The sequence below is a fragment of the Poromitra crassiceps genome (genome assembly GCF_964638095.1).
Source record: "Poromitra crassiceps genome assembly, chromosome: 3".
In the NCBI taxonomy this organism is placed as follows: Eukaryota; Metazoa; Chordata; class Actinopteri; order Beryciformes; family Melamphaidae; genus Poromitra; species Poromitra crassiceps.
In genome coordinates, this window is record NC_139625.1 from 5,900,739 (window position 1) to 5,914,830 (window position 14,092).

General features: G+C 43.0%; 1 protein-coding gene across 1 annotated transcript; it reads left to right on the plus strand.

The window, feature by feature from the left end:
• Positions 1–97: 97 nt before the first annotated feature.
• Positions 98–13,295, plus strand: fuca2 (alpha-L-fucosidase 2). Its single transcript, XM_083633681.1, has 7 exons — positions 98–349; positions 806–993; positions 4,146–4,485; positions 5,075–5,285; positions 7,776–7,966; positions 11,912–12,020; positions 13,111–13,295. The coding sequence occupies exons 1-7, from the start codon at positions 153–155 to the stop codon at positions 13,246–13,248; spliced, it is 1,374 nt and encodes a 457-aa protein (XP_083489807.1). The 5' UTR covers positions 98–152; the 3' UTR covers positions 13,249–13,295.
• The last annotated feature ends 797 nt before the right edge of the window (positions 13,296–14,092 follow it).

Genomic DNA, 14,092 nt, shown 5'->3' on the forward strand with positions numbered 1-14,092 from the left:
ACCGAATCACCTGACGAGAATGAAAATACTTCCTTGTTTATCAAGTCAAGCCCCGCCCCTGCCACTTTTGTTACTGTCATTTTCGCTTAGTGATAGCCAGCCAGCACGTCCTCTCTGGTGCTGCACTTAATGTTGAAGAATTCGGAAGGAAAATGGTGGTGCGAGGTTCAGTCGCTGCTTCTCTAGTCGTATCGATACTGATGATCAGCACGGGCAGATGTCAATATGAACCTAACTGGGAATCGATCGACTCCCGACCCTTACCTGAGTGGTACGACCAGGCCAAGTTTGGCATCTTCATCCACTGGGGAGTCTTCTCTGTGCCGAGCTTTGGCAGCGAGTGGTTTTGGTAAACTTTTACAAATTCATATAGTGATCCTAACTGTGTTATCATAACTGTGTCTGTTACACCAAATGAATATAGTCATATTTTGGCATAATAATCCATAATGAGGAGATACTTGACACTGTCACTCTACATGAGTTTGCAGGTCTGCTATTAGTTACAGAAAACGATTTACTCACCTTTAGATGACTAGCAACCTTATAACCAAGTAGCTATTATGTACTGTTTTCAGGTGCTGTGTAACAAAAACAATCTTAAAAGAGAAAATAGAACTGTTTTTTTTTTTGTATAAATGTGTGGTGCAGAGTTGTTGTGTGGGTCCTACATTTTCTCAACAATCTTGCATAGCGACTATTATTTTAAGTAAATACACATTTGTTTTTGCAATAGTAGCAGCACAAGTACAAAATTAGGCTCATCTCATCTCATCCCTCCATATCGACCCCCTCCCCTTTTCAGGTGGTACTGGCAGAAGCAGAAAATGAAGCCATACGTCGACTTCATGCAGAAGAATTATCCTCCAGGCTTCACGTACCAAGACTTTGCACCACAATTCACCGCTGAGTTCTTTGACGCCGAGGAATGGACCGACATCTTCGCCTCATCAGGGGCAAAGTACATCGTCCTGACTACAAAACACCATGAGGGTACCGTATGAGCACTAAGCAGATGGCCTCTAGTGCGTTCTGGACTACATTCAGGCCTGGTTACTTGATTGACAATGAGACTCAGGATTAGTCTAAGCACAATAGGCTCATCATTCCACACCAACCTTTTGAGGTGGTGAAGCAGGAAGTAACGCAGGTGTAATCACTAGCATCAATGAGGGCACCTGGCACTGGCAACACCTAAACCCAACGGAAGCAGAAGTAATGGTATTAGTTACAGCTGCTTTACTTCCTGCTTTTACCACCTCAAAACGGTTGCTGTGAAAGGCCCTATAGACTACTTGCACAACTCCACTACTTCCTGAAATGAGTAGGGCATACTGGTTTCCTGTCCTACACTATTGGATGAACTGATTAATATCAGGTGTGCCTGACTGCTGCAGTCACAACAACAGTGATCAGGCACACCTGACATTAATCAGTTCATCCAATAGTGTAGGACAGGAAACCAAGATGCCCTACTCATTTCAGGAAGTAGTGGAGTTGTGCAAGTAGTCTATTAACATCTAAATTAGATCAATAACTATAAAGATAAGTATAACTGTTTCCAGCAGGGGGGGGGGGGGGGGGGGGGGAATAATTGTAGATACAGTGTCTTGTTTTTCCAAGTACAAATGATTAAAAAATATATATAACAATATTTTTGGTTTAATATCTAAGAGCGCTTTTTTGGGGGATAGAGACACTACGGAGCACGTCATCATTCAGAAACCACACACAAAACGGGAGAAAACAAACCCCCCCCCCCCCCTTCGCCCCAAATCATGGCTTTCTCCTATGTCACGTGCATGGCCGCGTAACAAAGATCATATATACGGAAGATGAACACTCCAACTTACTTCCTTGACAGCTAGATCCTCATTTCTCTTCTCGCCAATTCTCAATGGCTTCCTTGTTTTGCTCGGTAGTACAAAAAAACTCTTAATTGCCGATTTTTTTACATTTGTTGTCTGCGCAGCCCCACCACACAACAGCTTTTAGCTGTGTTTAATTCAAGGAAAATGATGCTGGTGTGTGGGAGTGAATGGAGAGCTTTCCCCTGTGATGGGCGTGCCCTATTTCATGCCGTGTCTCTATGCAGAGACAACGATAAAACATTTTCAACCACTCAAATTCAACAAGGTATCATTGTAGTTTACAGTTATGTTTATTGTTATTGTTCTAAATGTGAATGAGCCTTTATATCTTTGGCAGTGCACCATGACCCTCAGACCCTGCCAGTTAAATGGATGCTTATGCTAGTGCATTTGCAGTTTGGGTGGAACCACTGGGAATAAAACCCCTGACCCTTGCAGTGCCATAGCCAAAGGAGGGCTGGCAAAAATTTGCAGATTGTCTAAATGCATAAGTTATTCAGCTTGCTTGATTTCGCCACCAAAGCGCCAGACATGCCTATTTCCTCATTGAATGAATCCGCAAAAAAAAATCTGCGTTGGATATTATTAGTCTGTTCCCGAATGACTGTCTAAAGACCACTTTTATCCACACCAGTAATTTCTTTGAAGAGCGGTTTCGTAGGCTATCTACAGCTCTCTATCTACAGTCTTTTGTGGAAGCAATGTGTAATCTATCTCAGTCCGAAATCGGTATGTAGCTATAGACCATTTAGGCTCAATGAATAATAATGATCTCATGAGTGTTTAGTCGCACTGACCGAATAATTCCTATAGGCTAATCAATAAAAAAAAGAATGATAATAAAATAAAATAAATGCTTCTGAACTGAATTGACACGGTACGTGCGGGCATAGATTTCATTTATAAAAAATAGCCTATTTCGTGGTCACATATAGGCTATAGGCTATCGTCAGCAGAGTCGCATATCTCCATATTTCATATAATGATGCTGGAAATATGAAGTTAAATCACATCATACAGGCCAAAAGCAACACAGTTGCAACTGCAAAATGCAGGAGTAGCCTAGATATGAATCATCTTAATATGGGATCGCCTGTGTGCAGGTGATCCCATATTAAATTGCTTAGATGTAGTAGGCTATTCTAGCATGTAGGCTATGACCATTTTAATTCCAACCCAACGTCAGTCTCAGCTCCGTTGCGCACACGGCACCGTGCGCTTTGGAGACGTTTATGTAACCTTTTTATGCCAGTTTAGTGATATTTCTCCACTCACTATTCAGCTGCAATCGATCGGCAGGGTCAAACAACGTATCTAGGCTACTTGAGAGCACAAAAATGAATATATAAAAACATATTCCAAAGTGGTAAGTAGGGCTTAATTAAAATGTAGCCTGCAACAAGTGCAAGGCTTTAGTCCTTGATTAATTCAACATTACAATTTGTGCTCCTTCCTTGATGGGAAACTAGTCCAGAAAGGGGTTGGCCATTTTTCCAAACTGCTGATTCGATTGGTTCGTGGGCGGTGTATCTAAGGTCTAATCTTATCCTTGCAACTTAACCTGCTACGGACCAGGTTAAGTGTGAAGCATAAGTTGCTATGGAAATATATGTCGGTAAGAAGTTAACTTGCTTTGTAGTACGGCCAAACCAGGTTTAAACCTGAAGTTACCTCGCTAAACCACTAAACTGGCTTTGTAGTACAGGCCTCTGATCTTTTTTTTTGTTTTTGTTTTTTGTTTTTTTATAAATGCTACATGTTACTTATTCCTTCTCAAACTACTTCCTACATGGTGCTAGTCTATCAAAATATCTTGGCTGTCATTGATTGTGTTGCATAGTGGTTTTCTGTACTGTTGACAAATTGTGATATTGTAAGTCGCTTTGGACAAAACAAAAGCGTCTGCTAAATGACGTAATGTAAATGTAATGTAATAAAAAAATATATACTGTATATACCGGTATATATTTTTTTTGCAAAATCTTCATAGTTCAACGAAAATAGTTTATGCTTTAAATCTAAAATGGTTCATGGATTACATTCTAATAACAAACCTATCAAATTAAAAGTCTCGCACGTTACCGTGGAAACAATTAAGCTTAGCCCAAAATCACAAATCAGAATGAGGGGGTCCCCTGTATATTTTCTATCTTGTAAGGGGTCCTTGGCTGAAAAACATTTGAGAACCTCTGCTCTAGGTAACCTCTGACCGTTGCAGTGCCATAGCCATTGAGACACAGCAGATCTGTATTGTGTTGTCTGTGTCTTTCTCAGGTTTCACACTATGGGGCTCCAAAAACTCGTGGAACTGGAACGCAGTGGATGTTGGGCCGAGGAGAGACCTGGTGGGGGAGATGGCGACTGCCCTTCGGGCTCACAGTGACCTGCGTCTGGGGCTGTATCACTCCCTCTTCGAGTGGTTCAACCCGCTCTTCCAACAGGACGCGGCCAACGTCTTCACTACCAACTACTTCCCCACCACTAAAACCCTGCCAGAGCTTTACGAGATCGTCACCAGGTACAAACCAGAGGTGCTGTGGTCCGACGGGGACGGAGATGCGCCCGACAAGTACTGGAACAGCACCGGGTTCTTAGCCTGGCTCTATAATGACAGGTGATTTTTAAAAAAACAGCTGAATTCATTGGTGATTGTTTTCATTCTAGTGTGTTGTTTTATTTCAATCATCGTTTTAGGTTTTGAGAAAATATCTAATTTCGATTATATCGACTGATATTGCAATCGCGATATGATTTGCGATATTAGAGGGAATGATCATTTTTACGACCTCATTCTCATTTTCCGTTCAAAAAGGTATCACAATGATTATCCTGTGATTTTTGCGGGGATCTGTAGCAAACAAAGATGTTTTCTGTAGTCTGTAGAATATGATGTGTAGGCCAGGACATCTCTCCAGCATGACGATATTTATTTTGAAATGGTATTTTGACACACATTTTGACTTTAACAAATCTTGCGCTTCCTTTGAAAATTGCAGTGGACCATATTGCATTTTCATTTAAAAAAATTATAATAATTGGGGGCATCCCGGTGGCTAACCTGGTTGTGTGCGTATCACAAAGGCTTAGTCCTTGGCGCGGCCGACCCGGGTTCGAATCCGACCCGCGGTCCTTTGGTCCACCTGATGGTCGTCATTGATAAATAAGATAAAAACCGTGAATGAAAAGTGTTTGTTCTCCTGCAGTCCGGTGCGTGACACGGTGGTGACAAACGACCGGTGGGGCTACGGCTCCATCTGCACCCACGGAGGATACTACACCTGTGCTGACCGCTACCAGCCTGGACACCTGCTCCAACACAAATGGGAAAACTGCATGACCATCGACACCAAGTCCTGGGGCTACAGACGCAACGCTCCGCTCAGAGACCACCTCACCATCGAGCAGCTTGTGGCGGTGAGAGCCGGAGATAATTATGATTCACCTGTAAACTGTTTCATCGGGGTAACCAACATGTTATTAACATGTAACACGTTATTAGCCAACATGTTCAAATGAGCCATCTAAATAAAGGCCGTTACGTGGGTGAGATTGCGCTGAAAATGTAACTCAAACTTTATAATCATTCTCCACATGGCTGAGTGTATTTTATTACCTCTCAGTGTGAAATAGAAGCAGACAGTCTTAATAACAGAAAAGAATATTTTGCTCACCATAGCCTTGTTACTGATCATGTTTGATTTTTTATTTAACCTTTATTTAAACAGGGAGGGGCTATTGAGAACAAGCTCTCTCTTTTTAGGACGCCCTGATTACAGAGTTACAAGGTTACAGCACCCAAAAACAGTGACAACGTTACAGGTGACTGAAACACAATGGTCTCCATTCATCATAAATCACCGATGTGACGTCACTCGAGCACTCAATGATCGGGCCATCAGTGAGTGATGTCATCAGTACGTCACCAGATGATGTCATCATTGCTCGAGTGACATCACATCACTAGGGACAATCATTAGGTAATTAGGGCAATTAATCTTGCCCTAATTACCTAATAAAAAAAATACAGCTCCATTAGGTCAGGGGTTCCCAACCTTTTTTGTGCCAAGGACCGGTAGATACATGGAAAAAAAAGTTGCGGACCGGTTGTCAATTTTAATGGTTTTAGTTACATATATATTTACTCACCAGGTGGTGACAAAGGGTAAATAACAGCCTCTTCATCTGTCAATAAAGACACTTTCACAATTATGCACAGTGATTTGATTTCAGCCTATATAATTTCTAAAAGTAGATATTAATGATTAAAAAATCCATTTATGTAGCCTACAGTATTTATGTTTTTGTTTAAACTGCAAACATAAATAAACGTCAACTTGAAACTATGTTTCAACTACCACACACAGCCTATAATATTATAGCCCGGTACCAAATGCGTTGCGGCCCGGTGGTTGGGGACCACTGCGTTAGGTCACCCACACGGGTGCTCTTTACATTCTTTACAAAGTTTCAGCCCGATCGCACGTAAAACGGCATAGCTGTGGCCGAAAGCATTCCAGGAGTCTTGCATGAAATCCAACCCGGTGGCACACAGCAGTAATGCAGCGTAGAGACCAGTAAAGGTTGCCAGTCCTCTCAGCGATGGTCTCGTTTGTTCACATAAATGCAACTAATGTGGTCCATGGCACCTTTAACTGTGAGCTGCCTGTGTGTGTCTCAGATGTTGGTAGAAACCGTGTCCTGTGGGGGGAACCTGCTGATGAACATTGTGTGTCTCAGATGTTGGTAGAAACCGTGTCCGGTGGGGGGAACCTGCTGATGAACATTGTGTGTCTCAGATGTTGGTAGAAACCGTGTCCTGTGGGGGAACCTGCTGATGAACATTGTGTGTCTCAGTCTCAGATGTTGGTAGAAACCGTGTCCTGTGGGGGGGGGGAACCTGCTGATGAACATTGTGTGTCTCAGATGTTGGTAGAAACCGTGTCCTGTGGGGGGGGGGAACCTGCTGATGAACATTGTGTGTCTCAGATGTTGGTAGAAACCGTGTCCTGTGGGGGGAACCTGCTGATGAACATTGTGTGTCTCAGATGTTGGTAGAAACCGTGTCCTGTGGGGGAAACCTGCTGATGAACATTGTGTGTCTCAGATGTTGGTAGAAACCGTGTCATGTGGGGGGGGGGGGGGGGGAACCTGCTGATGAACATTGTGTGTCTCAGATGTTGGTAGAAACCGTGTCCTGTGGGCGGAACCTGCTGATGAACATTGTGTGTCTCAGATGTTGGTAGAAACCGTGTCCTGTGGGGGAACCTGCTAATGAACATTATGTGTCTCAGATGTTGGTAGAAACCGTGTCCTGTGGGGGGAACCTGCTGATGAACATTGTGTGTCTCAGTCTCAGATGTTGGTAGAAACGGTGTCCTATGTGGGGGGGGGGGGACCTGCTGATGAACATTGTGTGTCTCAGATGTTGGTAGAAACCGTGTCCTGTGGGGGGAACCTGCTGATGAACATTGTGTGTCGCAGATGTTGGTAGAAACCGTGTCCTGTGGGGGGAACCTGCTGATGAACATTGTGTGTCTCAGATGTTGGTAGAAACCGTGTCCTGTGGGGGGAACCTGCTGATGAACATTGTGTGTCTCAGATGTTGGTAGAAACCGTGTCCTGTGGGGGGAACCTGCTGATGAACATTGTGTGTCTCAGATGTTGGTAGAAACCATGTCCTGTGGGGGGGGGGGGGGACCTGCTGATGAACATTGTGTGTCTCAGATGTTGGTAGAAACCATGTCCTGTGTGGGGGGGAACCTGCTGATGAACATTGTGTGTCTCAGATGTTGGTAGAAACTGTGTCCTGTGGGGGGAACCTGCTGATGAACATTGTGTGTTTCAGATGTTGGTAGAAACTGTGTCCTGTGGGGGGAACCTGCTGATGAACATTGTGTGTCTCAGATGTTGGTAGAAACCGTGTCCTGTGGGGGGAACCTGCTGATGAACATTGGCCCCACGCACGACGGGAGGATCGCCCCCATCTTCGAGGAGCGTCTGAGGCAGATGGGCCAGTGGCTGGAGGTGAACGGGGAGGCCATCTACAACACCACAGCATGGAGGGTTCAGAACGACACGGCCACCCCCAACGTCTGGTGGGTCCTCATTTGTGTTTGTGCTGACATTACATTGTGAAAAATTGATAAACTCCTGCACCACTGGAGAAAAACATTTTTTTATGATGCTGGCAAAACCCACTGTTGCAAAGTATTGATTGTTGACACACACCAAATCTCTTTGACTTTTTTTCTTTATCTCATGTCAAATTCCCCAGCCTCTAGATCACAAATGGGCAAAATGCGGCCCAGGGGCCGCATTTCGGGCATTGCATGTATGTTGTCCAATGTGTGGCCCTTCGCTTACTTTATGTGAGAGTATGGTCCTCTGGAAAAAAAATGCCCATCCCTGCTCTAGATGTTAGGCAATTTACAGTATACTTTGAAATATATTTTCTCTTTATTCTAGGGGTGGGCGATATGACGATCTTAGATCAGAATGGCTCCACGATCTGCCTTTCCAGACAGATCGTTAGAATCACGCTACATGCAGTGCACATTCTATCAGTTGCATTTCTATGTCTGAAAGACGCTTCCAAAGTTGTCCTCCCCTCCCCCTTTTCACTTCACAAAGTGCAGCAGCAGAGTAGCATACACACACACACACACACACACACACACACACACACACATACACACTTAACCAGGGCTCGACAGGACCTCCCGTCAACCCGGGGACGTTAAAAATAGCGTCAGGGACGAGGAAAATTAATTTGGGGAGGGAGCCGGGACGATAGTTGAAAAAATAAAAATAGCCTAAACACAGACTCTGCTCGTTACAATGAACGGGGATGAAAATGACTCGAACGGAAATGAAACCTCTTTACACACACACACACACACACACACACACACTAAACAAACATGCGGGTAGAGAGACAGACAGGCAGATAGAGTGGAACTCATGGCGCAAAGTTATTTTAAATGCTCTTAATCTGCTGTCATCCTGCCTCGTATTCACAGGTGAGCTCCGTTTCCCCCTCTCTCACTCAACGCTGTGGTGTGTGTGTGTGTGTGTGTGTGTGTGTGTGTGTGTGTGTGTGCGTGTGTGTATGCCGAGCTGCATGACAGACAAACAGACAGAGCTGAGAGCTCTCTCTCTCTCCGTCTGTTGGTCTCTCTCTCACCATTAAACTAGCTAATTAAAATGATAACAATCACATGAAAGATCACCCAACAAAGGCAACCGATGGTGGACTCAAATCGCAGATAGCCCATATATATTCGTCCCATCGACCAACCCTACTGTATAGCTGAAATAATAGTGAAGAGATAGATAGATAGATAGATAGATAGATAGATAGATAGATAGATAGATAGATAGATAGATAGAGTGATGTGCATGCTTGTGAACATTATTTCTTAGCATATGAATTAGTGTAAACTCAGCGGAAATGAACGACAGGAAAATATTTATAAAACAAATTGTATTTTAAATTTCCATGACTTTTCCCAGGTTTCTCATGACCATACGAACCCTGAAATTAGTTCGTACTTATACTGTTCAGTAACTTGCAAAATAGTCTTAAAAACCAATATGAAAAAGAATCGTGATAAGATCGTGGATCGTGATCCTGCCTGAAAAAATCGTGATATGATATTTTTGCCATATCGCCCACCCATATTCCAAATATCCTGTTGTTAAGATGCTCATTGGATCAGAGTGAAGAAATGTTCCTTTAGATGGAAAATAAGATTATTTTAAAGCCCCATTCAGCAAGTTTTGCTATTGGAGAAACTGCGCCCTCTGGGTGCAACAGTGTCAATATCGATATCTCCGTTCAAAGTCAACAAAACACAGCGGCAGAAAGCTCTATGTACATGTTGCGACATCGGGTACTCACCACGTGATGAAATAATAATCAATCCATAGCTACGTGAAACGTCATTTTCGTAGCAAATCCGCACCGAGTTACTTTCTTGTTTTCATGAACACAACGCTCCCGCTGTACAGCGCGTGCGTGCATCTTGCCACCGGGACGCAGGCACCAAACTGCTTAGTCCCAGGAGAGGCCTTTAGAGGGCGCTGTGTGACCAATAGAGGTGACGTTCTCCCTGTTACAAGTCACTCTACCATCCTCAATGAAAAAGCTGCTATATTAAGTCACTACTGGCTCGAGGGGGTTTCCACTAGGGATGCACGATAGTTATCGGACAGATACGTATCGGACCCGATATCAACAATTATGACGTCATTCAGATAAATCCGATAACGTTATTAATAGCTCCGATAATATATAATATTTTTTTTTTGTCAAACAACTGCGGTGTGGGTGGATTGGGATGAGGGCGTTTGTTTTTTTGTAGGCCCCTCCCGTTTTACCAGTACAATGGTATCAGTGATTGTGTGTGGTTTAGGAAGGGGTTGTTTTTCCACAAATCCAGCGCTCCCTCTCTCCAGCGTGATGACGTAATGGCCTGAACGTCCCAGAACAACAGCAGTGCACGCTGGCTGAGCAACAGAGCATGGTAGGAGGGATACAACGAACGTGGCGTCGGTAGTTTGGGACTTTTTTAAAGTTTCTGATGAAAGCGCTTCGCTTGCCATTTGCAATAAATGCAAGTCAGAAGTTCCACGAGGAGGGAAAAAGGCATCGAGCTACAACACATCCAACTTAATAAGTCACCTGAAACATCGCCATCGCTACGATGGTGTGTTAAACGCATACGAGGAAGCGAAAGCGGCTCAAGAAGCTGAGAAGCCTAGGAAGGAACCGGCGGGGACTGTACCTATCGACAAGGCGTTTGAAAAAATAAAGATGTTTTTATTGTTAGCTCCGGTCCTATCTGTTGGAGCCCACCCTTCAGTTGAACCGTTGCCCACTTGAATACTGGAGGAGCAACCAGTCCCGTTACGAGCGACTGTCTCAGCTTGCTCGTAAATATCTGTCAGCACCATGCACCAGTGTTGACTCTGAACGCTTGTTTTCTGCCGCTGGAAACGTGATGACGGAGAAAAGAAACCGACTGCTATGCGATAAGGCAGAGAAGCTCCTCTTCATAAAAAAAAATCTCCCACTGATCCACCCAGAGTTAAAACAAGTAGAAGTAGTCGAAAAAGAGTAGCGATGCAGGGCCAAACCCCCCCCCCCCCCTCTCTGTCTCAGTCAATGCACTTTTTCAATTTGTTTTGTTTACATGTAGAGACAGGTCTGACTGTCCTGTCAGTATTTAATTTGAATCCTTGGCTTATTAAGAATTGCTAATTGCAACCGTTCTATAGGCCTTTATTTTTGTACCACTGAGAGTGATGAGCCTTACTATTCGAAAATGTTTACATGTTACACACACACACCTACACACCTACACACACACACACAATATAGGATGCCAAGTAGTTTGGTTTGATTTCTTTTTGTTTGTTTTTTGATATGTTTGCTGCTCTCCTAGTATAAATAATACCATGTAAAGGTAATACTACATAGTATATACTATAGTTGTTTCATGGACCAAATAGTTGTTGGTATTCTTCATTTATTGTTCAAGGAAACACATTGCCATTGACAATTTGACATATTGCAGTTGACTCAGATTATTATATTTATTTTGAAAAATAAATAGTCACTTTATTTGAAGAGTCAAAACTGTTCTCTTGGCTTTGTTTTGTTCATAGTAGTAATGCTCATGTCATTTATACATCTGGTTAGGTCAAAACAAAAACTACAGGAAAAAATATGTATAAAAAAAAATATATATATATATTATCGGTTATCGTATCGGTATCGGCCTTGAGGAGCAAGAAGTTATCGATATCGGTATCGGAATCAAAAATTCAATATCGTGCATCCCTAGTTTCCACCTCGATTGCACATATCGCTAATTCACACACGTACGTAAATTAATTTGTGTACCAATACTTCCTCAGTTTTATGAATCCTGTTAACTTCATGCCTGTTCTAAAAGATAGTATCATAAGAAGATCAGATAACATGAATGATATTTTTTATAGATAGAAAGCTCACAAATGGGATGGACTTTCGACAGGTACACGTACAGACCGCAGGAAAAGGCTGTCTTTGCCATTTTACTGGAGTGGCCGAGTGACGGAGCTGTGATTCTGCATGACCCTGTGGTGACTGAAGGAATGACTCAGGTGAGGCATCACATGACTTCACCACATGACTTCATCACATGACATGCTTGTACAGGCTGTTTTCTAGGTGTGTGTGTGTGTGGGGGGGGGGGGGGGGGGGCGATGCAGCATAGTATTGCCATATTTGCTGTGCAATATATTGTATCATATCGAATGCCAAGTATCGTGATATTTTATTATACAAAATGTAAAGTGCATGTAACGTTTATGACAGTGTTGGTCAGTCTGTCTACTTGACAATCCCATGTTGCTGCAACAGAAATTATTGAAGTGAGATGAACAGACTGGAAACTTTATCTCATTAGATAAAACACATGTTGACCAAGTTTTTTTTTTCCTTTGGGGACATAATTTGCAGTTGAAAAAAGGTAATAAATCACAATATATCGCAATACTCAATAGATCACAATACTAGCATATCACAATATCGCAATACTATTCTATCGTGACTTAAGTATCGTGATAATATCGTATCGTGGGGCATCTGGTGATTCCCACCCCTACTGTTTTCTGTAGCTGTCATCAGGGTGGAACCTCCGTCATATCAGAGGTGGATGACACTGATTGGCTTATATGATATCTGATATTTCATAAAAAGCCAGCATATCAACATATCAGTCTAACCCTAGTATCTACCACTGGGAAAGTCAAATATGACTATGCTCCCAGTCAGTTTAATTGTATTTAATGAAATTCAAATAAACTGACTGGGAGCGTAGTCTACGCAGTGTGTGCAGACTCTATGTTGTTTCTCAAGTTGATCAAAGTCAAATATGACAACATGATAATAAAAGGACAATATATCAACCTGATAAATCAGAAAACTGGTCTAGCCTAGTCGAAATTCCAATTGACTGTCTAGTTCTCTGAGAATTTGTTTAATTTTCCACATGTCACCTCAGCTTGTGTATTGCTTTTGTCGTTGTCTAAAAGGAGGTTCTTCTTCTTCTTCTTCTCCTTCTTTTTCTTCTTCTTCTTCTTCTTCTGTGGTGTTTTATGGGCAGTTGGCATCCTTTACGTTGCGTTACCGCCTCCTCCCGCATTTATCCATCCACTGTTTCCCTACATGATGTCCCTTCCTCCGTTCCAGGTGATGCTGCTGGGTCACGGGTCTGTGAGGTGGGAGCCTGTGAAGCCCGGGGGCCTGCGGGTGATCCTGCCTCAGCTGTCCTGCAGTCAGATGGCGTGCCGCTGGGCCTGGAGCCTCCGGCTGACCGCTGCCACCTAGAGGGAAAGCAGAGAGCCTCTCCTGCAGAGGAGCGGAGCCACCTAGAGGGAAAGCAGAGAGCCTGCAGAGGAGCGGACGGAGAGGGCTCACACCTCTTAACCACCCCCAAATACATCTGATGAGTCCATCCTGACTGAAAACCTGAAGATATGCTTACAAAACTTAAATGTGTACAATATGCTGTATCGAACTTGCACTCCAATGTATTCTACGTTTTGTGTGTTTGTGTGTGTGTGTGTGTGTGTGTGTGGGGGGGGGGGGTGGTCCCCAGCAAAGAGGGGGACTACTTTATTTTCACTATAATTCCATCCATAGGTAACACAATGACAGAATGTATGACTGTTCTGGTCATGGGTTTCATACACTTTCTGTACTAATAAAACATCTAAAAGAAACAAAATCTTATGAGATGGGGGACCCTGGGACCAGAATTGATCAAATGGGGGGGTCAGTGGTCTAGTTTGGGTCAGTTTAGGGGTCCTTGATGTGAAAAAAGACCACTGTATGAGAGTAACCTGCTGGTAATGTAACAAATGGGACTTGAAAACATTCAGAAAGATGTGAAAACTTTTTTGTTTGCCTCTGGTGATTGTTGTTGTCACTGTCTAACTGCACCTTAAGTGTTTATATTTCAGATATACTTGATTCTTAACCTCGGATCATTGTGTTTTTATGCAATCTGCAGCACTGTTAAATGTGATGAATGTTTTATACCTGATGATGAGTATTGAAATAAAATAACTGAATCATCCTTTCAAACGATTAACCTAATCTATTAAATTACGAATATTAAATTGTTACGGTGTCAAGAGAATACCTACTGGATTTATAACTCATTCATCTT

Excerpts from the sequence above, each read along its gene's own strand:
- fuca2 (XM_083633681.1), top strand. The coding sequence starts at position 153 with ATGGTGGTGCGAGGTTCAGTCGCTGCTTCTCTAGTCGTATCGATACTG. Across the intron at positions 5,286-7,775 it reads CCATCGAGCAGCTTGTGGCG|ATGTTGGTAGAAACCGTGTC; the intron begins GTGAGAGCCGGA and ends TGTGTGTCTCAG. Across the intron at positions 12,021-13,110 it reads TGACTGAAGGAATGACTCAG|GTGATGCTGCTGGGTCACGG; the intron begins GTGAGGCATCAC and ends CCTCCGTTCCAG.